Genomic DNA, 25,783 nt, shown 5'->3' with positions numbered 1-25,783 from the left:
ATCAAATGTTTGGCGTTCTCGAAGTGCGGCTGCGAACCGTCCAGGAAGCGGAACGCGAGCTCGGGCGCGACCAGGTCTTCAGCTTCTGCCACGATCGTGTCTACAACGGGCAGGATCCAGTCGAGGTCCTGCTGATAGAACTCGAGAGCCGCAGTGAGCACCATCCGACAGAGCGCTCGGAAAGTCTCGTCGGGCTCGATTCTGAACTCAACATGTGCCGGGACAATTCTGTTCGATTCTAAAAACTCCCTGACGGTGTAGTGGGCGAGTGTTGCTTGCTTCTCATTCGAATAAAACGAAACGAGACAGCCGCAGCTGTCCCTCAATCTGTCGAAATCGCAGAAAACTATGTCTTCTTCGTCTCCTCTAATCTCAAGCCGCTTTGAGCATGAGTAGAACCGGGTCATAATTAGGCAGGACGTGAAAACTTTATCTAGCCGACTACGGGATAGGAAGTCGTTGAAACATAGCCAATGCAGGGCGAACCGGACTAGCTCGCGGTCCTCTTCGTGAATGAGAGAAAGGATTCGCTCATAGGTTTCGTCGAGCGTCTTGGGCAGAGATTTGATGGAGTTTCTGATCCTGGCCGTGGTCTTGAGCCGCCGAAGGATGTCGAGCTGGCACACCGCCCATCGAAACATGCCTTGGGCGCCTTCGGAAAGCGAGTCTTCGACTTCAGACTTCAAGCTCGAAGGCCACTCTTTAAATGCAGTGGTATCTTTGATTCGTGCAGAGACATAGATCTTGATGTCGGCCTGCACTAGCGGATGCGACATTGGAACGAAAACCGAACATGGGATGGAGAGCATTGCCTGCTCGATGTCGAAGTACTCACGGCTCGTCGCCAAGAGCTGGAGATTGCGAAAGCGAGGGTCATCGATCAGGGTATAGAGAGTTTTCAGCAGCGTATCCCGAGGCTGGCTCTCGTCGAGCGCGTCGATAGTGACAAAGACTGTGTCAAACCCTTGCAAGCAATGATAGAGACTTGACAAGAGCTCATCAACATCCGGGTGGTGCCCTCTTTTGAAAAGACGGTATGCCTCTCCCGGTATGCTGTCTGCCTCGCGGCATAGCTGGGCTATCAGCCAGCGGAGGAACGGGCTGGTCTCATCTTGGTTGTGTCCGTGATAGCAGTAGTAATACACAGAGACGAACCTTTTGGCCGTTTCTGCTTTGCAAATCTCCCTGATCTGCTCGACCAAATGCGCCGCAAGCACGGTTTTCCCAGCCCCCGGGATGCCGTGCAGCCAGAGGCAACGTAAACGGCCCTCGACCCAGTCTGTCCATTCACAGGATCGTGTCACCCAGTTGCCAGTCCCTTTCTCGTACAGGGGCTTGGCCATGTTGTGGTTAGGTGATGGATCTGTGTACTCAAACCATTCGCAAACCTCTTTCCTCTGAGACTGGTCGAGCGCAAGCTTGATAGACCGAATACCACGTCTGCGAGAGCCAAAGTTAGCCATTGACCCAATCAACGAATAGCGTCAACGGTGCAAGCTCACAGCACCGAACCGCCCATAGCCATAGTGATAGTTGACTTGTGGCTCATGATCTCACCGAGCAGCGTGCGCGCCCTTTCCCGCTTGAGCGGCCATGCCAAAGCCGTCAAAGTCAATTCCACCCTTCGCCACTTGCTGTGGCTCCGACTTCTCACAACCAACTGCGGGTCGGGCAGAAGCGCGTGTAGGTCCGTGACTGCTCTCTTGCACGCCTCGAGCGAGCCGTCAGGACCACTGATGCTGCTCAAGATCCGAGCGGCGTCGTTATCTTGTTCTCGCAGGCAGACGATGTCCTCGAGGACTACCGACAGCGACTTGGTCTCGATGCGGATCAGCCGGAGCTCCTTGGGGCAGTCGGCAACGCCGTCTATGTAGGCTTTGCAGACGGACGCGATCTGCTCCGCGGTTTGGATGATGGCGATGATGCTGGCTGTCAGCGACAGGGGTTCCATCACAGGCACCAAAAAACTGTGCAGGATTCGGCGGATTATTCAGCGGCGAGCGTGTAGTGATTAAAGGGGTTAACCGTGGAAGGGTCGAGGTCTGGCATTGAAGAAAAAGGTCTTCAAACAGTTCTTAAACCTACATCGGGCCGGTCTGACCCAGACCGTGGTTATCGAGTAACAGGAATCGTCACCGGCCCTTGACGAGACCCAGCGTCGGTTGTCTTGAGGCTTAGTCGATCGAGGAAGCTTTTTTCATCGCGTCTCTCTTAATGTGCCACTGAGGTAGGTTATACTCGATATTACTCGACTGCCTCGGGCTGTGAAGTACGAATATGTATCCATTTAACGTACGCAGGGAGCCAAGGCCTCCTATGGGCCGCTGGCCTGCTGGGAGCCTGGGTGGCGTCGAGTGAGGACATATTTACAGGCGCAGCAATGTCATATGACCGCTCCAGGCTGACCAGGAAGCAAATGCTTGTTCAGCGCGTTAATGCGTTATTTCGCACTTACACAGGATAGACCACTCCCACGGTCCCTCGCCCGGACGGGTGGCTTTTTTTTCGTTCTGGGAAAGTGCCTACGGTGGCGGCTGACGAAACTGGGGGCTTTGAGACTATGACTCGGAGCGTTATCAACTTATCGACGCCCTCGACAATGATTGGAAGGTGACAACTCTCAGCCTCGCACGGGGCGTAATTGTCAACGCCACCAACGGCCCCCGGGCCTCCATTGGTGTGTCCAATGAGCATTTCCCAAGCAGGAGAGCCCAAAATCCTAGCGCTCCAAAACTACGAACAATGTTCATTCTCGGGTGCCCCAAAGGCCCGTTGAGCAAGCCCGAAGCCAGATTTTCACTCTTGAAAGGGCTGTGTTTCGTACAGAGGAGGCTCGGGTCAAAATAGGGCCACCCTCCCCAGCGCAAGGTTCAGAACGCCACAATCAGAAAGTGGTTAGACTGGCTGCGCCAACTGTTCAGTCAACAAGCCAACTTTCACTTCACAATGTAAGAAAAAGACGGTCGTTAGGGCATAGGGGCTGTTGAGCTTAGACGATCCGCAGTTGTAAAGGATGTGTTGAGATAACGCGCTGGTCAGTCACACAGAGGTGGCTGTGGTGGCGCAGGGTCCCAGATTCTATATAATTGGCCTACGACTACCTCTTTCTTCTAGATACACATGGACATCTACAATCCATCACTTGAACCACCGGTTTTCGGCGCGCAGTTACGCCCTGTTGCTTCCAGTACCGGTACCTGGTGATTCCAACAGGATGGGACCTAGGAGATCTCAATGCCTAGTCACTATAGAGAGGTTGAGTCTCTAATTTAGTATGTCCTTCTCTTCTAAACAGGTTGGTTTCTCTGAGTGTCGATGACAGTTTCTATAATAGTTAGCTCCCCAGTGCGGACTAGAGTAGGGCCAAATGTCCTGGAAGCTCGCCTACTCGCCACCTAGGCACGGCCCAAACACTCCCAATCACCGACGGGTTTTCTCTGTTCGTCGTTTGCCTTTACCACTAGACTTCTAGATTTTACGTAGTTTTGAACGAGTTCACGCTTTCGTCAGCGCTTGCAGGGATCCTTGTTTGAGATGACACCTTTTGACGAAGCACAGGTCAGAATATTATGTAATGAGTGAGTTGCTCGTTCCGCTCAAATTATTTGCCCGTTTTGCTTATCAAACCTGAGTTGCGGGGTTCCTGGAGTTTTCGGATCAATCAGCTGGAGAATGTCTTGTCCCTTGTTTTTCATCTAATCTATATGAGGTGATTAGATAGCCAATATTTGACCGTACATCAGAGGCTAGACACATTCTTTCATCTCATCTTATAATTGTCTGAAATATTTCAGACCACAATCTGTTTAGCTAAACTAAATCCGATGAACAGCCGTTCTGTTCACCCCGTCAATTCCAGATTGGCTTTCATCTAACAATAATGGCTTTAGTCGCCTGGCCCAAATCTTTCTCAGAACCTGTTCACACACAGTGTGCACGTGGACAGCTCGATTCTTCCTCCTCCATGCCCCGCCATCTTCCCTTCATCGTTTACTGCCCGTCAACTCATTAACTCGTAAGGCGAACGACAAGACCACACACATTTTGTCACTAGATTTGCCAGCTTCTCATATCCACGCCTTCTTTACCCTCTCTACAACTAGCGCGCTACAGGAAACATGGCCGCCCAGGATAAAGGCAACGACTTGACCCAGGTGGAGGTCAACAACGGTCGCAGCCGTCGCCGTGGCCTAGCCTGGCCGCGTCGCCGCCTTCACCGCGGGGTGTCGGCTGCCAAATCACAGCCCGATGGCCACACAACGGCTCAGGCAAACGGAACGCCCCTAAATGCGCAAATAACATCTACGCTATTGCCGCCTCCACGAAGAATGACGGCCCAGTCGTCGTCAGGCCCGCGTATCGCATCGTCCAACCCACTGCGGCCCCATGTCCCTGCCGGCGTCAACCAGGCTCGCCAACAAGCTCTGGGGCCAAGAAAGACGCAATCAATTGCAAGAAAAACTGCACCAGTCAAGGCCCGCGCCGCTCATTCTCTGTCTTCTAACAAAGAGTCACAAAGTATATTCCTTTCAAGTCTCTCAAGTCCTCACTTCTTCAATATCAGCCTACGCCTATAAGAACACCCTAGACCTCTCCTCATCTACACCTCTAGTCTTAAGCTTTGATATAAGTACAGCACTGGCTGACACATAGATAATCTCCAGACGACCAACACGACGCTCGTACCCAGAGCTCGAGAACGATGAGCCTTGCCTCGGAGACCATTCATGGTTCAGAAATCAGAGCACAGGAGCAGCTCTCCATGTTCCCCCAACTGAATGATCCTCACACCAAAATTGAGGACGAAGAAGACAGTAAGTAGGAGACGAAGACGCGACAGAGCGAATACTAACTAGATAATAGCTGTTGAGCCCAAAGAGTCGGGTGCTTTTTAGAGACTGGTCTATCCACATCTGGGCTAGTTGCCTTTCTCGTTCGGGCTTTAGCCTTTCCTCAGAGAAGTGCTGTGTTTTGGTCGACAGTGGACAGTAGACAGTGATATCGACAGCAAAGTCTTGGTGAGTTCTGAAGCCCTAGGACAGGAAAGGCAAGGCCCAAGAGCGGATATGATTACGGCGAGGGAATTATGATTGGTTCGGTCTATAGATACACGTGGGATATTCGGTTGGGGGCCTTTACGGCTGGGTGTAGTATTACTCTACCGGGACGGCCTTCTTGATTCGGGGTTGGGAAATCAAGACAGGATTTTCTTTTTTTTCCATTCAGGGTTTTATGGCATGGATCGTCCTTGATAGGACTACAAAGCCGAGATATCCTATTGCGGGAGGGTTCTCAAGGGTTTCTGGGCTCTACGCTTTTATTTTACGAGTAGCAATATTTGTCCAGCCGCCAAGGTTCCACTTCTCAATCAACTCCAACACAGTGACAATCATGCTTAATGAATGTGAAGCAAAACACAAATGACCAACCAAATTCCAACTCAACGACGTCGCTCCGCGATAGAGTAGTAAGCCGAATGAATGATTCAAATATGAGGCAGAGCAACAACCAATAAGCAAAGGTCTGACTCTGTGTTCACCAGAAATACAGTCGACCGACTCACCTACCTGTTTTCTGTAAAAGATCCCCACTCACTAATTCGGCCGGCACATTCCAGACCATGGGCTGCATCGAGTATAGGCTATGCTAGCCCCGCTCATTGCTTAGCACCCAACAGCAGGCTTCAGTCCTCCGATTCCATATACGTCTTGATAGGCGTCATCAATTCCTCGGCACCACGGTCAAAGTCAGTAAAGATGGGCAAACCCAAATAATCAAACCAACAACCAATCAGTCACATCATTGGGATACAGCGTCTCGGGATCGCCACCATCATAGCCAAACTCCTCCAAGTATTACCAGCACTGCAGAAAGTGACCCTTGGCGTTCTCATCCCCCGGAATGTAGTCCCTCATCTGCACATCAGACAGCCGCACAACCCCGCCATCGCCACCCAGCTCCTCACCCGCCGCCGCCGCCCACGCGGCCATGTACTCGCGCGCGCTGGCCATCTGGCTGCAGGCCATCAGGCGGGCGCTGGGTGGCACGCGCTCGACGAGCGCCTTGACTAGCAGCCCCGCGTCGCGGCGGATCCACACGAGCGGCTGGCGGCGCGACCCGTCGGCGATTCCAACGCGCACGTAGCCACCAGCTTCCCGGCAGAGCTCCGTCGGCGCGCGCCGCCAGTTGTCGGCGTACAGCCCGACGTGCAGGAAGCTGGCCTTGGCGGCCAGGCTGGCAGCGCGCATGGCCGGGTCATCGCGGACGAAGCGCTCGACGGCGGCCTTGCTGTCAAAGTGCCACAGCTTGGTGTATTTACCGTGCGATAGTTTTGTGGCGTCGCCGACGCTGCCGCCCAGGTTGCCGGTGATGCCGACGACGACGATGAGTTTTGCCATGTTAATTACCTGATTACCTGTACAGTCGTGTAATAACTGTGTGAGAGCACAGTCGATGCTATAAACGAAGTCTTCGGAAGGGTTATAAACACCCCAATGCGGATCTATTCCAACGCATAATTAAGACTTTTCACTATTTCAGGATTGTTGATTCTTCAGCAAATAATTATGATGACAAATAAAGGTAGGTATATATGGTCCACCCCTTCTCAAGGCTTCCGGGGGTGTGGAGCGGCGTGGAGACTGTGTTTTTGCCATCAACACCATCCATGATAAATCTTCTATTTCTTGACAATATCGATGCGAGAGTCTAGAGCTCGTCTCCTTGGGACCCAGTTTTCGGCATTGCTAAACCTAGCGTGTTCAAAATGCACTTCTTTTGGAACTCTAGCTAACGAAAGACAACTTGGTTTTTTTTCTCTAGGCCTATCTATCTCAATAATAAATATTCACTCGAAATCATGCGCTCCTAAATACTAAAGCTTGTGAATGACAAAGAAATTTAACCTATGGCGACAGTTGGGTCTTGAGGGGATGTTTACTTTCGACGATAAACTGGAGCAAGGAAAAAAGGGCAACACTTAACGTATTTGATAAGCGAGTTAGCCATGATAAGCAAGCTGGCCACCTTAACGAGACCGGGTAGCGTGCGCAGCCAAATGCGATAAGAAATTGATAAGATCACTAACAATTTACTAACATCTTTTTGCTTGTGCCCCACCAAATCTCGTTAAGGTGGCCAACTCGCTTATCATGGCTAACTCGCATATCATGAACGTTATAGCAGACATCAAGAAAGTAACCACAGCAACTCGGCACATACCCAATCGAGCAAGTTGCCAGACAACAATCAGGTAGTATAATTAGATAATCTTGGACGGAGTGACGAGTCTCGGTGGACGGAACGGAATGGAACCAGCACCGGCTATTCAGTCGATATTACACAAACCAGACTAGCACTGCGGGGCGGGACGGGTCTTGGTTGCCTCGCCTCGTATTGCGATCCGCGCTACGGAGGTAACAGGGACGGAGTTTGGGCAGGCGAAGTGGGGCCGGCGCGCACCAAAGCTCCCCACAAATAGCACGTTTTGACTGCGCTTGTTCGTTGGCCAACAGGAGAGAAACGATACCTCTAGACTACGCTTGCAGCTCCTCTGATACGCCGGCCTGCTGGAAACTGGGCGTTTGTTATTTGTTAGTGAGGTCGTCGGTGACAGACTAAAGTCCGCACGCTTGCAGGTATCGACGTAACACAAAGCCGCTAGCGCCCGCATTGCTGGGCCATGGCTACAAAGCCACAACGGGATTTATGTCAAAATAAAAGACTCGAGATAATTTATATATAAACTCTCCATTTTCATGGCTTCCCCTGAAACATACCAGCACCTGAAAATTGTCAATTCCACCTCACAGAAAAAGTTACTGTCCTCAGGTCTTCTGTCAGCTATCTAACATCACCCCCAAAATGACCGGGACGCACCTCGCCGCCATCCTGCCAGAAAAACGGGCCCGGCTCCAGGTCGTAGAGCGCGCCACGCCCGAGCCCGGCCCCAACGAGGTCGTCATCGAGGTCAAGGCCATCGCACTGAACCCGATCGACTACTCGCAGCGCGACACGGGCATGCCCCCCGTGCCCGTGTACCCGGCGGTCCTCGGATGTGACGTAGCGGGCGTCGTCGCCAAAGTGGGCGCCAACATCACGACGGCGCCGGCCCCCGGTAGCCGGGTCCTCGCCATGGCCACGTCCTTCTTCCACGACGGCTCGCCGGACCACGGCGCCTTTCAAAAGTACACCCTGGCGCAGTCGGAAGCCGTCGTCGCGCTCCCAGATGCCATCTCGTTTGAGCAGGGCGCCACCCTCCCCATATGCTTCATGACGGCCTTGAATGCGTGGGTCACCATCGGCATCTCGCTCGACACCAGGTACGCGCCGGAGGACAAGCAGGCCGTGCTGATCTGGGGCGGCGCCAGCAGCGTGGGCACCTTTGCCGTGCAGACGGCCAAGCTGCTAGGCTTCAGAGTCTACGTTACTGCCAGCCCTTGGCACCACGAGTACCTCGAGACGCTCGGCGCACACGCGGTATTCGACTACCACGCCAGCGACGTCGTGTCGCAGATCGTCGACGCCGTGAACAGGGACGGCGTGGCCCTGCACACGGCGCACTGCGTTGTCATCGGGTCCCTGCAGCCGACGCTCGACGTGCTCAAGGAAACGAAGGGCGCCTCGGCTGCCCGCGTCGTGTACTCGCCTCCGCTACTGCCTGATCACCCCACGCTCGACGGGGTTGAGATCAAGTGGAACTTCCCGCCCATGCAGAGTGAAGCGGTGCTCAACAAGCACATGTACGAGTGCTTCCATGTCTGGCTTCGCAATGGCCTAGAGTCGGGCACCATAGTTCCCAGCCCACCTGTCCAGATTGAAGACGGTGGCCTTGAGGGCTTAAATGCGGCGCTGGACAAGCTGAAAGTTGGTGTCAGTGGGAGGAAGATTGTTCTGCAAATCTGATGTTCTGTGTCCCACATGATGTATATTTTGCTTCCCCGTTGTGTTGTAGCCGCCATATATTCAACCCCACGAAGTTAGAAGTTAACTCTTGAGTTGTCGAAATATGACCTTCAGCATCGACTCGAGAATGGCAATGCTCTCATCAATGTCATAGCTCTGAGCGTCGTCAGTTGAAGGTATCTTGAATCTCATGTCCTGTGCCATGTGCTGCTGGTTAGCTCAAGCCCGTGAAAAAATGCCAGCTAGTTCTCGATATTTAACCCTCGCCAACTGACCTCGAGAAACGAAAGCCTGTCCGACATAAACGAGAACGGCTGAACCCGTTGGTTGTACAGAACGAGGAAATCGTAGCCGCCGTGTTGTTTTTGGGAAGTCGCTAGGTTGCCCACGTGAGATCTGAGAAATTCCCTATTCTGAGCCTCAAAGCGGATGAGGGTTGTGTAGAGATCTGTGTTTTTAGGCAGCATCTGGAATACCGGGAGCCAGCGCTGATCCCGCGGCGGTTTCAACAAGTTTATCTCCAAGCCGAGCAAAAATTGCAAGTGCACTTCCAAGATATTTTCCGCTGCGGCAACAGCAGTGCATACTTCGTCCCTTATGATCAAGGGGTGCGGATCAGCCGTTGCGTTGAGGTCGTCTATAAGCTCTTGCATGTTGTCAAAGTACAGTCTTTCTCCGGTAATGAATTCTTCAACGATGAGATCCGTCTCGTATCGGTCTTCGTGGTATCCTCTTCTATCCCGGAGTGTAGAATCCACCTCAGCAGGCCCGATATAATCCGGCCTCGACGTTATGATTCTCTCAATGGTGTTAAGAGCCTAGTGCTTATCAGTATTAGGCCCAGCGCTCTGGAAGGTGGCATGGGAATAACCTTGAAAAACCCTGATGCCTTGCTTCCGGTAATATCAGAAACAGTCAGTTCTGGAATAGGTTTGAAACGCTCATTAATAACCTCGGAGATGTGGGTCAGGTAAAGTTCCACCGGCCTCTGTTCCACAATCTTGAGGGCGGATGCATCGGAAACAAGGGGATTATCGGGGTCCAACAGCATCAAATAGGGGTAGCCTTTCGAGAAAGCGCTCCTAAGAAGATTAAAGGGATGCTGCATCGGGGTGTTGTAGCTGCGTGGGGTGCCGAGCTGGGCCTCAAAGTAACCCTCGAACCACCTGTCAATACCGGGAAGCTGCAGCTCAATCGCGAGGCACTCGCGGAGAATAGAGCGCGGCTGTGCTGCAGGCTTCGCTGTCGCCTCGGCAGGCGAGCCACCAAATTCATAGCGGTGGGAATTTATGATCTCGTCAGCGTACACCGGCAGGCCAACAACGGATGTGATGGACACTTGGCTCAAGCTAAGCCCAGACAGAGCGGACCATGCATTTGACTGCACGAGAGAGCTCCGGAACGAAAAGTCCATGCTCTCGCGCTGGGCGCGGCGGTAGACTCGCGACGCCACAAGGTCGCTCTCAAATTCTGATCCAGACGCCATCTCAAGATGGAAAGAACTCGAAAGCGTCTGGGTGCTGGAGGAACTGCCATTGTCACCCGAAAGGCTAATAGTCTTGTCTTCGGTCCGGGCGAGCCCAGATCTGGACTGTTCTGGCGGGACAAAGCTCTCTTTTGCTGTGACAATAGACTTGGTGTCAATGGAATCTTCGAGGCTCATCAGCCTTTGAGAGAGACCCCTGCTGCTCTCCAAGAGGTGGTTGATGTTGGTCGTGAGTTCAAACCGGAACTGCTGGGCGCGAAGAGCCGAGTCGCTAATCATATACAGTCCACATGTCAGAAAGAGTGGTTCTCAGCTGAGTTGCCAGAGTTGGGTCTTTCTGAAGACAGTCAATTAATTACCTTTGTAGAATGTTGAGAATGAGGGAGATGGATGACTTGAATCCCTGCAAGCGGGTCAGGAGAGCAACGAGCTTTGTCTCCTTTCTGGCCCATTGCAGTCGCTGCCTCAAGGCTAAGCGTGTGATAGACGGTTCCGAGAGAGACAGCGAGCCAACGCACTCTTCGAGCTCTGAGAATAGGAGGACGCCGTTGGTCAGCACGGCGATAACCTGGTCGACCTGGACGAGAGCGGCGCGCTGGACCGAGACGGACGCCATGTTCCGCGTCAGTGTTTCGAGGGCCGACAGGATGATGGATGCGGCCTGGGCTTCGGCGTGGACCTGGGTCGCGATCTTGGGCGAGTCGCGCACGGCCTCGACATACGGGCTGAGCACCTTGACTACAGCCGCTGAAGCCGAGAGCAGCCCACAGATGGAGGCGGCGATACTTAGAGGATCCATGGCCGGCGTGCTGCACGTCGGCGTTGATGAACCGATGCATCAATTTGAGAGGAGAACGAGCTGAAATGGGGCCCGAGGAAGGAAGCCACCACCACCCAGGCAGCGCATCCAGGCCTCCATGCCCCACCTCCTCTTCCGCTACGCGGATTCAGCCCATGCCGATTGGACAGCTCTCAGTCTCACGACACCAACTTCGGAATCCTCACATTTGTCGAATACATTGACCAGTTTTATCTTCTAGCCTCAGATGCGGAGATGAGGTAAGCAACCGTTGGATATTCAACGGCTCACGGCATGACAGTTGCGGAAATATTGAATTCAGCGCCAACGCAATTGAGTCTAATTAGCCCGGTAGTGTAGCCTCATTGATGGAAATTGACGTCACCCAACATCACGGGGTCTTCATCTTCCTTGCATCAGCCACACGACACTGCAACTTGTTAGTCGCACCCCAAATATGCCCGTCCAAGTCGACGCGGCAATTCTCGCTGCCCTCGGCCTCGACGCCGACAGCGCCAAGCTCGTCCCGCACGGCGGCTCGGGCTTCGCATCGACGTTCAAGCTGGTCGCCACCAAAGACGGCGAGGACGTCGCCTACTTTGTCAAGACGGGCACCGGCGCTGACGCCGACGTCATGTTTCGAGGCGAGCACGCGTCGCTCAACGCCATCTCCGATGCGGTCCCCGATTTCTGCCCACGCTCGCACGCGCACGGCGCCCTGGATTCGCCGCCGGGGACCTTCTTCCTCGCGACCGACTTTTTGGACCTGGGGTCGTCGGCGCCCAGCGGGTCGGGCCTGTCGCTAGCGGCGAAGCTCGCCAAGCTGCACACGACGCCGGCGCCTGTACCCGTGGGGTTTGATCGGCCCGTGTTCGGATTCCCGGCGGCGACGTGCTGCGGCGCCACGGCGCAGGACAACGCGTGGAGCGAGTCGTGGGCTAGCTTCTACGCCGACCACCGGCTGCGCGCGGTCCTGCGCGCCGGCGTCCGCAGCAACGGCCCCGACGCGGATCTGGCGCGCGCCGTAGACAAGGTCGCCGCCGCTGTCGTGCCGCGGCTGCTGGGCGACGGCCACCTGCGCGGTGTTGTGCCTGTGGTTGTCCATGGCGACCTGTGGAGCGGCAACCACGGCCGCGGACGCATTGCCGGCAGGGGCGGCACTGAGAAGGTCGTGTACGACCCGTCGAGCGTGTACGGGCACTCGGAGTACGAGCTCGGGATCATGCACATGTTTGGCGGGTTTGGAGATACCTTTTGGCGCGAGTACGAGCAGCTGGTTCCCAGGGCCGAGCCGAAGGACGAGTTTGACGGCAGGGTCGCGCTGTACGAGCTGTGAGTCTCTCTGCCTACGTTTCCACTTACCCGATGTTGGTAAAGTGGGTAGGTATGCTGCAAGTAATTAGAGAGCTAACTGAGCGATCTCGCAGATACCACCACCTCAACCATTTCGCCCTCTTTGGGGCCGGTTATCGAGGGGGCGCGATGTCGATCATGAAGGAACTGATATCCAAGTATGGTTAGGGTCAAAGGTTTGTAGTATTTGAAGTAATACGTAATTAGCAGGCTTCGGAGCTGTGTGCGCGTTACGGCACCTAAATCTGTTATCACTGCGCACACCCCCGCAAGTTACTCATCAATACGCTGGACATTGTATTACAGAAAAGCGCCTAGGTTGAGTGTGTCGCTTGTTTCCCCTCACTGCGCCTCGGGCACCTAGTGCACACTTTGAGCCGTGAGGCTGCGAGCTGGACTGCGCATAGGGCCCTAGCGAATGAGAACTTGGGACCATCAGCAAGCCCAGTGCCCAGTGGGGCAGAGAAGTGGCTAGCATCAGGCGGCAACGTGGGGCAGAGTTTGGCCACCTCTCGAGAAACCATATCCAGGCCCTTTCTCGAGATGGATTGGCCGGCATGATGGACTCGCTTGATTATAATCCAGCTTACCGGTGACCAGCGTCTGTCAGCTAATTAAGTACAGTACCAGCCTGGAAAGGACCTACCCAGCCCTGCGATGGCTCGCCCTCTGCGCGACGCGTCATGCAAAATCTGTTCGGACCTTGCATTCCTGAATAACCCAAGGGACAGCAGCAATTTTCTCATATGTCCCCTCCCTAACATTGCCGAGTCTGCTGAAACAGAAAGTTGTACAATATGCTCCTCTCTCTGGAAAGGAATCGCTCATTTTTCCCCGGACATCAGCAAATCCGATGACGGTCTTGAGGTTTTCATTGAGCCATGGTTCGGGGGCCCTCTGACGTTGTCGGTTCACTCTACGTCAGAAGACAAGGAGATCGTCGTGCTACAGTTCTTCACCGAAGCCAGTGAGTTCTCAGTGATAATTACGAAAAATATGCCGGAATACTGAGAAGCTGCGAGCAGCGGCGCGCTATTCATCATTGGCTACCCAACAACTTTATTTTTTTTTTCTTTTTGCTCTATAAAATATTTTCGCTTTTTATCATGTTCTCTCCAAACCCCATTTGATCACTCTATATTTTTTTTCCGAGAGTCATGTCAATATATTCTGACCCGCTTAATAGTTCCTCACCCTGTTGGTTTTGGCTATTCTAGACGCATCGCGGCCAACTCTGGCTCCGCTGACTGCTACGAACGGATTCGACAGTGGATGCAATTCTGCAGCATGAGCCATAAGTCCTGTCTAGAGACCGACGGACAGCTACCGCGGCGATTGGTCTGCACTGGGCTTGGCCATGCGAACCCGACGTTAGGGGTCAAGGTGGTAGACGCGGAAGCGGTTCAAGGACCATACGCTTGTCTTAGCTATTGCTGGGGTGACTCTCGGAACCTTCAAACCACAAAATCGACTCTACAGGAGCGGAGAAGAGGCATCTCATGGACGTCCATTCCCAAGACGCTTCAGGATGCCATCGAGATCACGCGATCGCTCGGAATGGGCCATATATGGATCGACGCACTATGCATTATCCAAGATGACGACGCCGACTGGAGAAGCGAGTCGGCCAGGATGGGGCATATCTATGCCAATGCCGAGCTCACCATCGCTGCGACTTGGGGGTCGGACGCGCAGACTGGGATCCATAAGAACAGGAGCGAAACAGTCACTGTGTGGCAACGTCAGGAATTTGCTGCAGCCTCCACCAAGACGAGTCTTGGAGATTCGCCCATCTTTGCACGACGCCGGTTCGTCCACGACAACATCGGTCTCAGTCCCCTCTGCCAGCGAGGATGGACCTTACAAGAACACATTCTATCACGCCGCATCGTCCACTTCACCGAACAGGAGGCCTGGTTTGCCTGTCGCGAGCAAGACGCAAATTGCGAGTGCCAGTACGGGAGACCAGTAATGCCCATGTTTGTGCGGCCCGCGAATGTGGGTATGATACCGGTTACACGCATGTGGCGCACGATAGTCCAGAACTACTCCTACCGCGAACTCACAAACCCATCCGACAAGCTGTCTGCGCTCGCTGGAACAGCTCAGATGCTTCACCAAAAAGCGGAGGAGCAGCGCTTACCGTTGGGCCGGTACCTCGCCGGCCTGTGGAACAAAACTTTTAGAAAAGACCTCCTCTGGTTTGTCAGTAGATCGTCCGCATGCGAATTCCGGCATGCCGAAAGATACAGAGCACCAAGCTGGTCCTGGGCTTCTGTGAATGGACAAATCGAATATCACAGTCATCCGGGGTATCGGAGAGAACCGATGTCAGTCAGGATATTAGATGTCCAAACCACAACGGTCGACCCAAACGACAATTTTGGGCAGGTTGCGTCGGGCTACGCCAGAATTGCCGGACGCACTTTGGAAGCAACAGTTGTCCGCAGCCACGGCACCTGGCTCGGGTCGAAGACAGACAAATCTCGGATGGTACCCCACAGTTCGGCAAGACTTGAGCGACGCGGCGAACAGATCGAATTCTATTCAGATAGCTTTTTTGTTGAAGACTTCCGGCCCTCACCCGCAGAGACCGTGGCGGGGAATGATGTACCTGTAACATTGGTTTATATAATGGATGGGTTCGCGCTTGTATTAGCCAGGGACGGTGAGGAAGGGAATGCGTTTAGGAGGATCGGTTGCGTGGAACATGTGGGCATGTGGTTTTATGCCGATGAAAGCGACGCGGAGGAGAAGGAGTTATTAATTTTGTAATTTTCTTCTAGCTGCTGAACCATAGTTCTATTATACCCACCGAGAACACACTTACAGTCCGAAGAAGAAGCTGGGTGTGGGAGTTATCGACTACAGAGTGACTGGGAAGCTGCCCCTATTACATCCGACTGCGGTTAAGGAAAAGCAAAAATGTGAGGCTCCTGGTTACACTATGGCTTGGCCTCGATCGGAAGCCGATGGCAGTAGAAACAAAGTTAATCAACCGAAATAAGAAATTATAATCATCCATCACCATCTCATAGCACCCACTGCCCCAGGGATCTGCCTGAATCCTTAGCCTCTTGTTCCCTAGCTTTACTAACGAGTAACACGTCTCACTTGGTTCCCGGCTAGATTTCCCACAGTGGCCTGCCGCTTCAGATTCCCTCTCACCCTTCCATTTCAGCGCATGTCATTGTCAAGTCCGTCCTCTGACCAACTTAAAGTGTACATGGTTACACACACACACAGACAATCATCGACTCATTGACCCAGGAAAGCCAATCAGCTATTAGAACATGAAAAGCAGATATCTAGACAAGCGAAGAACATCACGTCATTTCTACGGCTCGCCATATAACAATAGCAATAGTCGGCACTGTGGCTTGCATGCGGCCCCCAAAGGTGGCTGGGCTATCGCGCATCAGGGGGCAGCCAAGAGGATGGATGGTGGGATGAGCAAGAACCCAAACCGTCTCGCAGCCAACGTCGACAAATCCTACTCTTACGTAAAAGGGATTGATTCGCCGCCTCAGTGGTGCCTTAACAGCTTGGTTGTGTAACTGAACCTGTCAGTCGAAGGATTCTCTCTTCCGCCTTGTAGTGTATGTTCCTACTGGGTTCAGTCCATCGGCATCTTGTCTCGCCAGTTACCCTGGGACTAACGACATCCTCTAATAGCTGAGCTGTATCGGAGAGGTCATACCGGTTTCGACATGCGACCCCTCGACGAATCTGCCCTGCATCTGCGCAGTGCCCGACTTGTATTCGAGCATAGAGAGCTGTCTCAGGTCCCAGTGTGCTCCGCTGGAAGGGATACGTATGCTCGGCAAACAGAGAGACACCATGGAGCGGTGCCAGGGAGTGCTAACGAAGGCCTTGACAGAGATTGGCGCAATCGACCAGGCCCTCTGCAACAGACCATGGCGGTCCCAGCGGCTCTCCTTTTACCTGATTCTCTTGCTCGTCATACCAGCGCTCCTCTTTATTCCCTTGCGGCTTTATTCACGCTGGATCGCCGTGGGCCGCTTTGAGAAAGACGACTATGTTATGATTCTCGGCGGTGTAAGTAACCAAATCACGGAGTCTCTTGACCGGGGGACAGTATAGAGACGTCAGCGCTAACTCCCGGGCTTGGCTTTCAGCTGGCATTCATTCCTGTCATTATGAATAGCCCATTCTGTAAGTTAAAACCCCTGGGAAATTTCACCCAACGGTTGGCGTCCCTTCATGTGCTTACTGCTATGTGTCAGTGACCACGGCATTTGGCGTCAACATCTAGAACGTGTCTCCTGACGCCTTAACTAACGCTCTGAAGGTTAGAACCCCTCCCCTAGTCCCGCAACTCGTAGAATATGCGGGCGGCTAACCATATTGGCAGGTCTTATACGTTGGGGAGCTTTTCTACCTCCTCACCGTTTTCTTCGCAAAGGTGTCTATCATCTTGTTCTACCTCCGTCTCTTTCCCGGCGAGGGCTTCCGGTGGACGGCATATGTGGTGATGGGTATAGTCATCATTGCCAACCTCGTGGTTTTATTTCTGTTGATCTTCCAGTGTGTTCCCATCCACTATTCCTGGGATGGCTGGAGGAAGTAGACGGGACATCCAAGTGCATGAACGTCAACATGCTGGTTACAGCCGGAGCTGGCGTCAACATTGTGCAAGAAGGCATCATCCTACTGCTGCCTATTCCAGTTCTCTCCAAGCTGCACGCCTCGTTCCGCATAAAGCTCAACGTCGCGGCCATGTTCAGCCTGGGCATCTTTGCCTTGGTCTCATCGTCGCTGCGGCTGCACTTCATGGTCCTGTTCGCGCACACGGCCAACGTCTCCTGGGACTCGACCGACACCTTCATTTGGACTGGTGTCGAGAGCGGCATATGCGTCATGGTGCCCTGCATCCCGGCGATCAGGGCCCTGCTTCTGCGGACCTGGCCGCGCGTCTTCGGGTCGACAACAAGCAACTACGCGGGCTTGTCCAAGTCAGCCAGGTCAGGGTTCCGCCCGGCCCAGGAGCAGCGGGCAAGGAACATGAACAGGGGCGAGCTGTTCTCGCTCGAGTCGCGCGATGCGGACGACGCGGAACGGAGCGAGAGCCAGGTCCAGCTGAAGGACCACACGCCCAGCGGGAAGGTCTCGGTGATTACAGACATCAGCATTGTAGAGGCAGGGGTAGAACACCCAGAGAGCAGTCCAAGCGATGCTGTGGGCGTGTGGGCAGGGCCGCGTGCAGTACCCGACGACCGACACTTTTATGTTACTAGATAAATTAGCTGACGATGCGAGCAAAATCGAGATTGAAAATTCCATCAATGAACATTTCGTTCTCCTCGGTGAAGGACAACGGTATGCCCCGTCTCGCTTTTGGTCCACGGCGTCAAAATGTAGGTGGAGGCTGCGAGTTCTAGAAGGGGAAAAATGAATGAGGAAAGAATGCAGCACAACCTGTGGTGGCGTTTTTTACATCATTACACGTGTACCAAAGGAAGAATGTATTCGGCAGTGAAGTAAGATTGAGAGAATTGCTGTGCGGACTACTTAATGTGAAGAGCAAGTTGAGGATCGTGAGTGTCAAATGAAGGTGAGCTTATCCTCACGCTTGACTACGCGAGTATGACACGGTTTGAGTTGCTATTTTGTTTTCGAGTCTGAGCTTGCTTCGACGAGCGTCTAACTGTTCTATTTTTTTTAGACGCAGAACGTGCCACTCTTTATTCGCAAGGGTCTGTTTTCAGTGCGCTTGACCATCTCACTACACCGCACCTTCCTCAAATGTTCACGGCATCAATTTTTACAGCGTTCCGAAATCGCATAAACCCGTTTGTTCTGTCTCACTTTTTATTTCTCTGGAGCACACTTTTTTACTTTGCACTTTTCTTGTCACGACGACTTCAATACACAAAGGCTCGGAGAAAAAGGTCTTGGACCTCGTCCAACTTAGGAGCGCTGAGGCAGAAGTAAATGCGCCGACAGTAATACTGTTGCAAGGGCATGGATGTGAACAGACATGCAGACAGACCGGCGAAGGTTGGAGCCAAGTGTGATATGATAGCTACAGGTTCACACTTCTAAGCCCTGAAGATGTTTTTAATATGGAGAAAATAAAACACCAGCTACAAGTTGTCCCTCGTTGAGAGCTCGGGCAGATGAAACAATGTGCTTGTCAACCGCAAACTGCAACTTCGATGTCCAATACGAGCGTGGTGGCCAAAAACTCGAAAAGCAAAAGACCTCTCGCAGCCTGACACCTAAGCCTAGACTTTGGCCAACGATGACTCAAACCAGATCAGGTCGACACGTCTCTCTGTCAAGGATCACATGGTTGCACCACCAAATGACAGCGCTGTTTGACGATGCCTACAAATGTGTGGCAGCCATAGACGTCATTTGACTCCCGCGAGTCCCAAATGAAATTTGGCGGGTGCCAGCTCTGGACGGCCCGCAAGGTAAAGCTACGCACTAACCACTTACGGCCTAGCGGATACTTCCAGCCAGTCGGCGTTCTCGGGCGGGCGACACGGGCAGAGTGCATGTCACAAGCTCATCATTTTGGGAAATTGTTCCCCTAATCGCATCTCGCCAGGCGCATGGGAACAGCGTTATCAACGTCGCCTTTGATTCTTTAGTCTTGTTGTTTTCGCTTCCCACATTTCCCCTCCTGTCGCCCCAGCAAACAACTGCACGATGAACGGCCACTTTGCGGCGGTCGGCAATGGGCCGGGGCATAAACAGTTCGGCCATGGCATCCAGGTGATTGACGAGGAGAAAGCATTTAAGTAGGTGATAACCCGCCACGCTGGCCGCTTTGTTGCATCTCCCGTCGCGCTTCTAACCACCCTCTCTCTGCAGCGCGCACCTCAATGAATACCTCTCAGAGACACAGGTCGCCGAGGCGGGTTTCAACTACCACCTCATTTCTGTCTTCGGCTCGCAGTCGACGGGGAAGTCGACGCTCCTAAACCACCTCTTTGGCACCGAGTTCAGCGTCATGTCCGAGTCCGAGCGACGCCAGACGACTAAGGGAATCTGGATGTCCAAGAACAAGAAAGAGGGCGCCAACGCGGATGGCGCAAAGATGGCCGAGAACATTCTGGTCATGGACGTCGAGGGCACCGACGGCCGCGAGCGTGGCGAGGACCAGGACTTTGAGCGCAAGAGCGCCCTTTTCGCCCTAGCTACGAGCGAGGTGCTTATTGTCAACATATGGGAACACCAGGTCGGCCTGTACCAGGGTGCAAACATGGGCTTGCTAAAGACCGTCTTTGAAGTAAACCTGCAGCTCTTTTTGAAAGACCGAAAGTATGTTCCTCTGCATCCCCCACCCCCGTCGCATTATCTCTTTACGAGGTGAAATATTAACTCTACCGTGCAGGGCACAAAGTCCTCGCTCCCTGCTCTTCTTCGTCATTCGCGACCACATCGGGAATACGCCCCTCTCCAATCTGCGCAACACGTTGATCCAAGACCTATCCAAGATATGGTCGTCCATCTCGAAGCCTCAGGGGCTCGAAAACTCCAAGATCGACGACTACTTCGACTTTGCCTTTGCCGCTCTCCCCCACAAGGTCCTCCAACCCCAGCAGTTTCTGGCTGAGGTCGACAAGCTCGGCGCTCGCTTCGCCGCCGGCCACCGGTCGACCAAGGACCAGGAATTCGTCGGGGGCGTGTTCCTGCCCGAGTACCACCGGAGGATACCCGCTGACGGGCTGTCGGTGTACGCGGAGGGAGTATGGGACCAAATCACCAACAACAAGGATCTCGACCTGCCGACGCAGCAGGAGCTCCTGGCGCAGTTCCGATGCGACGAGATTTCGCGCGAAGTTCTCGTCGGCTTTGACGAGATCATTGCCCCGCTCGAAGAGCAGCAGGCTGAGTCGACACGTCTCGGAAAGGCGTCGGTGCTGGCGAACCTCGGCGCCACGGGAGCTGCGGCCCGGGAGAAGTGCGTCAAAGCGTTCGAGACGCAGGCTAGCAGATACCACAAGGGCGTCTATACCACCAAGCGCGGCGAGCTCGAGAGCAAGATCGATTCGCGGCTCAAGGCCCTGTACCAGGCACAGCTGTCGGCGGCGCACAAGGCCGGCGTGGCTGCTTTCAGCGACGCCGTGACAAATGCTGTCAAGACCGGACAAAAGTCCGGAGGCTCATACGAGTTTGCCGAGATCGTCGAGAAGCAGAAGCGGAAGACGCTGGAGTTCTTCAAGAAGGAAGCTCAAAGTCTACTGATCCAGGGCGTGGCGTGGTCCAACTTCAAGCCACAGTACCGGTTGTTCGAGAAGGAGCTCGACGAGGTCAGCGCCCGGCTGCGCAAGGAGGAGATGCGGCGGCTGGCTATCCGCGTCGAGCGGTGGGTCAAGTCTCGGCTCGGCGATGCTATCGGTCTTGAGTTCAACAAGCTGGGTTCTGGTCGAGGCGGGTCCGGCGCGCCTGAAACCGGCGAGAAGCCCCCGACGGAGAAGGACCTGTGGGATCGCATATGGACCGTCTTCATCGGCATTGTCAAGGAAGCTGAAACCCGCTTCACGGACCGGGCCAAGAGCTTCGAGGCGAACGAGGAGGAGGTCGAGGTTGGCCTCTGGCGGCTGCGGCGCAAGAGCTGGGTGGCGCTAAGAGAAAGAATCGAGGAGGAAGTCATGGAGAGCAACATCCTCATGAAGCTCCGCGAGAACTTTGAGGACAAGTTTCGCTACGACGAAGAAGGCGTGCCCCGCATCTGGCGCCCCACAGACGACATCGAGGGCATCTACACGCGGGCTCGCGAGTCCACGCTCTCGCTCATCCCGCTCTTGTCCAGGTTCAGGTTAGCCGAGACGTACGCACCCCCGGATCTGCCGGCTTTCATTGGCCTGCAACCAGCCGGCGCCGAGACGGAAGACGAGGAGGACCTTGCCCCCATCGGCGGCGTTGATGAGGAGGAGGGCAAGAGCCTCGAAGAGGAGATGACGGTCCTCAGCGAGAGCAAGAGGCAGGACCTGGTGGTCAGGTTCAAGAAGATGGCTGATGGAGTTTATGTTGAGGCCAAGCGGAGCGCGATTGGCGGCATGACTCAAGTACCACTCTACTTTTATGTCGTCCTCTTGGTCCTGGGGTGGAACGAGATTGTCATGGGTGAGTTATCTTGCCTGTCTGCTTCTTACACCCGCGTGCTAACCAGGTTGCAGTTTTGCGAAATCCCATGTTGTTCGTCCTCATCCTGATCATGGCCGGCGGAACTTATGTGGCATACAACCTGAACCTCCTCGGTCCAATGATGCAGATGGCAAACGCGGCCACCAACCAGGCCGTTGAGATCGGCAAGGAGAAGCTGCGCGAATTCCTCGCGAACAATGAGACGGCCCGGCAGGCCCTCGCCATGCCAGCCACGACCAAACCGCGGGACAGCGATTCCATCAGTATGGAATCCTTGGATAGCCGCGGCAAGCGGAGACAACAGTCTGCCGACGATGATGACATTTAGACATGACGAGCGAGGATTGTGGGTCGGGGCTAGGGTTGTCCATACAGGATTTGTATATGCTGGTTTGTTGTATGAAAAACGGGTGTTTGGCCATTCATGATGTTGGCGCGCTGGATATCATATCTATCATGATGTCCAAACTCCTTAAACTCCAAGGCCATAATACAGTAATGTTCCACAATATGTCAAAGCACAACAAAAGTGAAAAGCAGGACTCAAAATGCTTCCAGACCGGCCGGTGTGCCAAACCACGTCCCCAGCTCGTCCCCGTCCTTTTCTTGGTCCTTTGCCTGGAAAAAGTCCGTCACGCGGTGCGAGTCCCCGTCGTCGTCCACCGGCCACTCGACCTTGACGGAACCCGCCTTTCCGGCCTCCAGCATGCCCTTGGCGGTGCCCCAGCTAAACCTGCACTCGGGGCCCCAGCCAAAGACGGGGTGCATATTGCCCTTCATCCACGACACGCACCGCCCATCTGACGGATAGCCCGACCCCCAGGCCATGGTCTCGTCGTCACCCTCCCCACCCGCGCCCGCACCCACACCACCCCTAATCTTCCACATGGTCTCGAGCGCGGCGTCCCTCGTGACCTTGGCGCACACGCTCGCTGCGCTGACGCACGGGTACAGGCTGTCGGCCTTCTTGGCGACGGTGATCTTGGCCGTGGGGAAGACGCGCTCGAGTTTGGCCTGGTAGGTGGCGGGGATGCCGACCGTGTCGACGTAGATCTCGCGCACGTTGACGCCGCGCGCGTATACGCCGCGGATTAGCGCCACCGTCGCGTCCAGCGCCTGCGCGTTGATGTTATACGCCGCCCCCGCGGGCCGCAGCATCCCCGACCCTATGTCCCGCGCCGACAGCGCCGACATCGCCCACCCGCACGACCCCGCCAGGTCGCTCCCCGCCTTGCACAGCGCCTCCATCAGCGACGACCGCACCGCCGCCGTGAGCACCTTGCTGTCGTCGAAGTGGTGCGCGTCTCGTAGCAGCGGGTCCGACAGCGGGAGTGGTAGGTAGAACACGCCGTACACCATCGGCCCGAGCACGGGGCCGCGCCCGGCCTCGTCGACGCCGAGGGCGCAGGGCGGGCCGCTGGCGATTTCTGTTGTTGGTGGAGGGGATGTGGCGGGAGGGAGTAGGGCCGTTGGCACAGGGGAAAAGTATGTGTATGAGTCGCCTCGCAGGAGTGCTGCAGAGTCGACGGACGGCGGGATGAAGACGTTGGACAGGGGCGTCTCGAGGGCGATGTCCTCGGCTGTCATTTCGGAGTCCTCCATTGTATAGGTCGTTTGGAGGAGTTGTAGAGGGAGCCAAAGGCTGTAAGGCTGAAAGGGAGACAGAAGAATAACTTGAGATTTGTGGTTGACAAAGACGGGCAAAGAACAGAAATTTTGCCAAATCGAAAGAATTATGGATCGTGGACTGTTTCAAGGCATCACCAGAAATGCCCAATTCAGCAACTGATAGACTCGATTCCAGCGAGGAATGCCCTGTCGCCCCATGTTAGGAAGGCCCTTCGCCGCCAAAGCTTGACGCGTCTGCGTGATGACCGTGTCAGCCAATCACGGCCCCGGTGCCCCGCAGAAAACAATTAAACACAGACAGAAATTCCACGAGGAGTGCCTGTGTCACTGTTTGGGATGCCGTTTTTGGCAGGTTGGACCAGCTAATCTCGGCACTCTCCACAAGTACAGTGGGCGGCAAAAAGTTCTGATCTGCCAAGAAGTACCACGCTAACCTAACCAGGCAATCAAAGCCCCTCAGTACTTGGTATACCACCCCTTTGCCTCCAAAACAGCTGCTACACGTTTAGGCATCGTAACCGATAATCTATATAGAACCTCCTGGTCAATTGACCACCAGGCCTCCTTTGCAGCCTGTATTAACTGCTGTAATGTCTCTTCTGTATCTGGTGCTCGCTTAAGCTCTGGATATAACCTATAGATCTCAGCCTTTATAAGAGCCCAGAGGTTCTCAATTGGGTTAAGGTCTGGAGAGTATGGTGGCCATACCATAACACGAATGCCTAGCCCAGTAAGAACAGCCCGTACTACCCTCGCAGTATGGACTGATGCATTATCGTGCATAAAGGTATCTACAGGTTGAATGAAGCCTGGAAGGTGGGCCGAATATAAGCAACTAATTACCCATCCATATACTCCTTGCCTTGCAGAAAGAGGATCGCCATCAAGAGGAACCAGACCAGTGCGTATATCGTGGCCAAAAGCTGCCCAAAGCATCTTCTTTACGCCTTTGCCACTGCATATAACCTCTTGAACATCATGTTGAGCCAGTTGTTCCGATGGGCGATTAAAGGTCCATACTGGTCGTTTCCCAACCCCGCGCTCCACAGTACATTCATCACTCCATTTGAGCCTTTTCCAATCCTCCTCTGTATAATGTTGACATCGTTTAGCCCAGGCGAGTCGGGCTGCAGCCTGGGCCTCAGTCAGCTGTGGTTGTTTAAGTTGGCGCCATTTTCGTTTACCAAGCTCGTTAAGAAGGCCTCGCATAGATCGTTCTTTGACAACATTATCAACTGAGTCAAGTAGGTCTCGATGCGTAACGTGAGGGTTGATATGGGTTACCACGTCGTAGATATGGTCTCGTTGTTCTGCGGTGATCTTTCGGGGTGCTCCGGAACGCGCTTGGGACTGATTATTCACCCGGAGCTTCTCAAGCCGTAAGGTCGATTTGATAGTACCGAGGGGAATCTCTGGATGCATCTTGTGTATTCGAGCGTGGCTATATCGAAGCGAATGGAGCTCACAGATCCGTGATCGCATCTGTGGTGAAAGCTCTTTGCCACGAGCCATACTGTTGTTACTGGTGATGTTGTGATTGTTGTCATTATTTTTTGTCGCGTTCAGAAGCGATGTACTGTATTTAGCCGTATATGGTTTAGTGCTTACTGTGGTACTTCTTGGCAGATCAGAACTTTTTGCCGCTCACTGTACGCAGAGCTCGGGCTGCAAACCCCACCATTTTCAGCAGACTGGTTCCTCCAACAGGCCTGGTATCACGTTGTCCCAGCCCCACGCTTCACCATGGCGTCATCACATCGAGGTCGACGACATCTCCGTCGGTGTCTACCCTTCGGTAAGGTCGACGAAAGATAGCGATCCCCCGGCCGTGCGATTCACCAAGACGCAAGATCTCTTCAACGCAATTGATCATACTAGTGGGGATTCCCTCACCGGCACAAGTATGGCATTGCCCTTTTGTTTCTATATAGGTATATTAATTGTTTAGACGTCTCCCTCATTAATTCCACCGAAATCGGGCGTACCCGAGAGAAGCAAGGCCGCAAGTTCCGCTTTCGCGATTACGAGAGCAATTCTCGGGTCCTTATTATCACGATCCCAACTTACCTTCATGAGGAACTCTACAAACGGCTATATAACGAGTTTGTCGGGCAGGTTCGCGACACGGGTTTAAAGAATAGTTGGAGAGACATCGGCAGTGCTACACGTTTAGCACAACAAGGCTATTCTGGACGAAGCAGTAAGGAGGGTGATTCGACTGGTGGCCCAAAGCCTCAACGAGCTGCTAAAGGTGCCTGGCCAACACTTGTCATCGAGGCAGGATTCGTTTTCAGCGTTCAAGAACTGGAGGAATACGCGTGTAGATTAGCAGAAGTGTAGATTAGCAGCCAATCAAATTCAGCATAGCCGACCAGTCAAAAACGGCAGCCCCGACAGCGACACAGGAATTCCACACCTGCTGCCAGGTCTTGGCTCACGACGCACCCGTACCAGTCCCACGTCCACCCACCCTGCGTGCGTGCTCTTTC

At 54.0% G+C, this 25,783-nt stretch overlaps 10 protein-coding genes across 10 annotated transcripts; 7 read left to right on the top strand and 3 right to left on the bottom strand.

Annotated features, from left to right (window-relative positions):
* Nucleotides 1-215: 215 nt before the first annotated feature.
* On the bottom strand, nt 216-1,951 carry B0T26DRAFT_616440 (uncharacterized protein; the record flags this gene model as incomplete). Its single annotated transcript, XM_060435992.1, has 2 exons — nt 216-1,440; nt 1,503-1,951. Coding segments are annotated over 2 exons (1,674 nt in total), but the record flags the coding sequence as incomplete, so codon positions are not given.
* Nucleotides 1,952-3,695: 1,744 nt separating this feature from the next.
* B0T26DRAFT_772707 (uncharacterized protein) lies at nt 3,696-5,151 on the top strand (the record flags this gene model as incomplete). The annotated part of the gene is made up of 4 exons (XM_060446562.1): nt 3,696-4,518; nt 4,665-4,814; nt 4,990-5,018; nt 5,107-5,151. The coding sequence occupies exons 1-4, from the start codon at nt 4,119-4,121 to the stop codon at nt 5,149-5,151; spliced, it is 624 nt and encodes a 207-aa protein (XP_060299176.1). The 5' UTR covers nt 3,696-4,118.
* Nucleotides 5,152-5,855: 704 nt separating this feature from the next.
* B0T26DRAFT_750540 (uncharacterized protein) lies at nt 5,856-6,398 on the bottom strand (the record flags this gene model as incomplete). Its single annotated transcript, XM_060445239.1, has 1 exon — nt 5,856-6,398. One exon carries the CDS (start codon nt 6,396-6,398, stop codon nt 5,856-5,858), a length of 543 nt encoding a protein of 180 aa, XP_060299175.1.
* Nucleotides 6,399-7,863: 1,465 nt separating this feature from the next.
* B0T26DRAFT_640720 (chaperonin 10-like protein) lies at nt 7,864-8,904 on the top strand (the record flags this gene model as incomplete). Its single annotated transcript, XM_060437258.1, has 1 exon — nt 7,864-8,904. The coding sequence occupies one exon, from the start codon at nt 7,864-7,866 to the stop codon at nt 8,902-8,904; it is 1,041 nt and encodes a 346-aa protein (XP_060299174.1).
* Nucleotides 8,905-11,004: 2,100 nt separating this feature from the next.
* On the top strand, nt 11,005-12,710 carry B0T26DRAFT_740254 (Fructosamine/Ketosamine-3-kinase; the record flags this gene model as incomplete). The annotated part of the gene is made up of 3 exons (XM_060443823.1): nt 11,005-11,017; nt 11,660-12,521; nt 12,617-12,710. 3 exons carry the CDS (start codon nt 11,005-11,007, stop codon nt 12,708-12,710), a joined length of 969 nt encoding a protein of 322 aa, XP_060299173.1.
* A 1,212-nt stretch (nt 12,711-13,922) lies between these two features.
* B0T26DRAFT_623482 (heterokaryon incompatibility protein-domain-containing protein) lies at nt 13,923-14,834 on the top strand (the record flags this gene model as incomplete). Its single annotated transcript, XM_060436119.1, has 1 exon — nt 13,923-14,834. A coding segment is annotated over one exon (912 nt), but the record flags the coding sequence as incomplete, so codon positions are not given.
* A 1,548-nt stretch (nt 14,835-16,382) lies between these two features.
* B0T26DRAFT_674841 (uncharacterized protein) lies at nt 16,383-17,804 on the top strand (the record flags this gene model as incomplete). The annotated part of the gene is made up of 3 exons (XM_060439755.1): nt 16,383-16,601; nt 16,918-17,041; nt 17,092-17,804. The coding sequence occupies 3 exons, from the start codon at nt 16,383-16,385 to the stop codon at nt 17,802-17,804; spliced, it is 1,056 nt and encodes a 351-aa protein (XP_060299171.1).
* Nucleotides 17,805-19,220: 1,416 nt separating this feature from the next.
* B0T26DRAFT_750535 (RHD3/Sey1) lies at nt 19,221-21,993 on the top strand (the record flags this gene model as incomplete). Its single annotated transcript, XM_060445238.1, has 4 exons — nt 19,221-19,312; nt 19,386-19,835; nt 19,909-21,644; nt 21,698-21,993. The coding sequence occupies 4 exons, from the start codon at nt 19,221-19,223 to the stop codon at nt 21,991-21,993; spliced, it is 2,574 nt and encodes an 857-aa protein (XP_060299170.1).
* Nucleotides 21,994-22,208: 215 nt separating this feature from the next.
* On the bottom strand, nt 22,209-23,564 carry B0T26DRAFT_852781 (ribonuclease HII; the record flags this gene model as incomplete). Its single annotated transcript, XM_060447653.1, has 1 exon — nt 22,209-23,564. Exon 1 carries the CDS (start codon nt 23,265-23,267, stop codon nt 22,209-22,211), a length of 1,059 nt encoding a protein of 352 aa, XP_060299169.1. The 5' UTR covers nt 23,268-23,564.
* A 1,558-nt stretch (nt 23,565-25,122) lies between these two features.
* B0T26DRAFT_642460 (uncharacterized protein) lies at nt 25,123-25,634 on the top strand (the record flags this gene model as incomplete). The annotated part of the gene is made up of 2 exons (XM_060437442.1): nt 25,123-25,195; nt 25,243-25,634. Coding segments are annotated over 2 exons (465 nt in total), but the record flags the coding sequence as incomplete, so codon positions are not given.
* Between the last annotated feature and the right edge of the window lie 149 nt (nt 25,635-25,783).

The sequence above is a fragment of the Lasiosphaeria miniovina genome (assembly GCF_030549165.1).
Source record: "Lasiosphaeria miniovina strain SMH2392-1A chromosome Unknown B0T26scaffold_3, whole genome shotgun sequence".
NCBI lineage: Eukaryota > Fungi > Ascomycota > Sordariomycetes > Sordariales > Lasiosphaeriaceae > Lasiosphaeria > Lasiosphaeria miniovina.
Note: the sequence above shows the minus strand (reverse complement) of the source record. Positions and strands in the feature narration are given on the sequence as shown.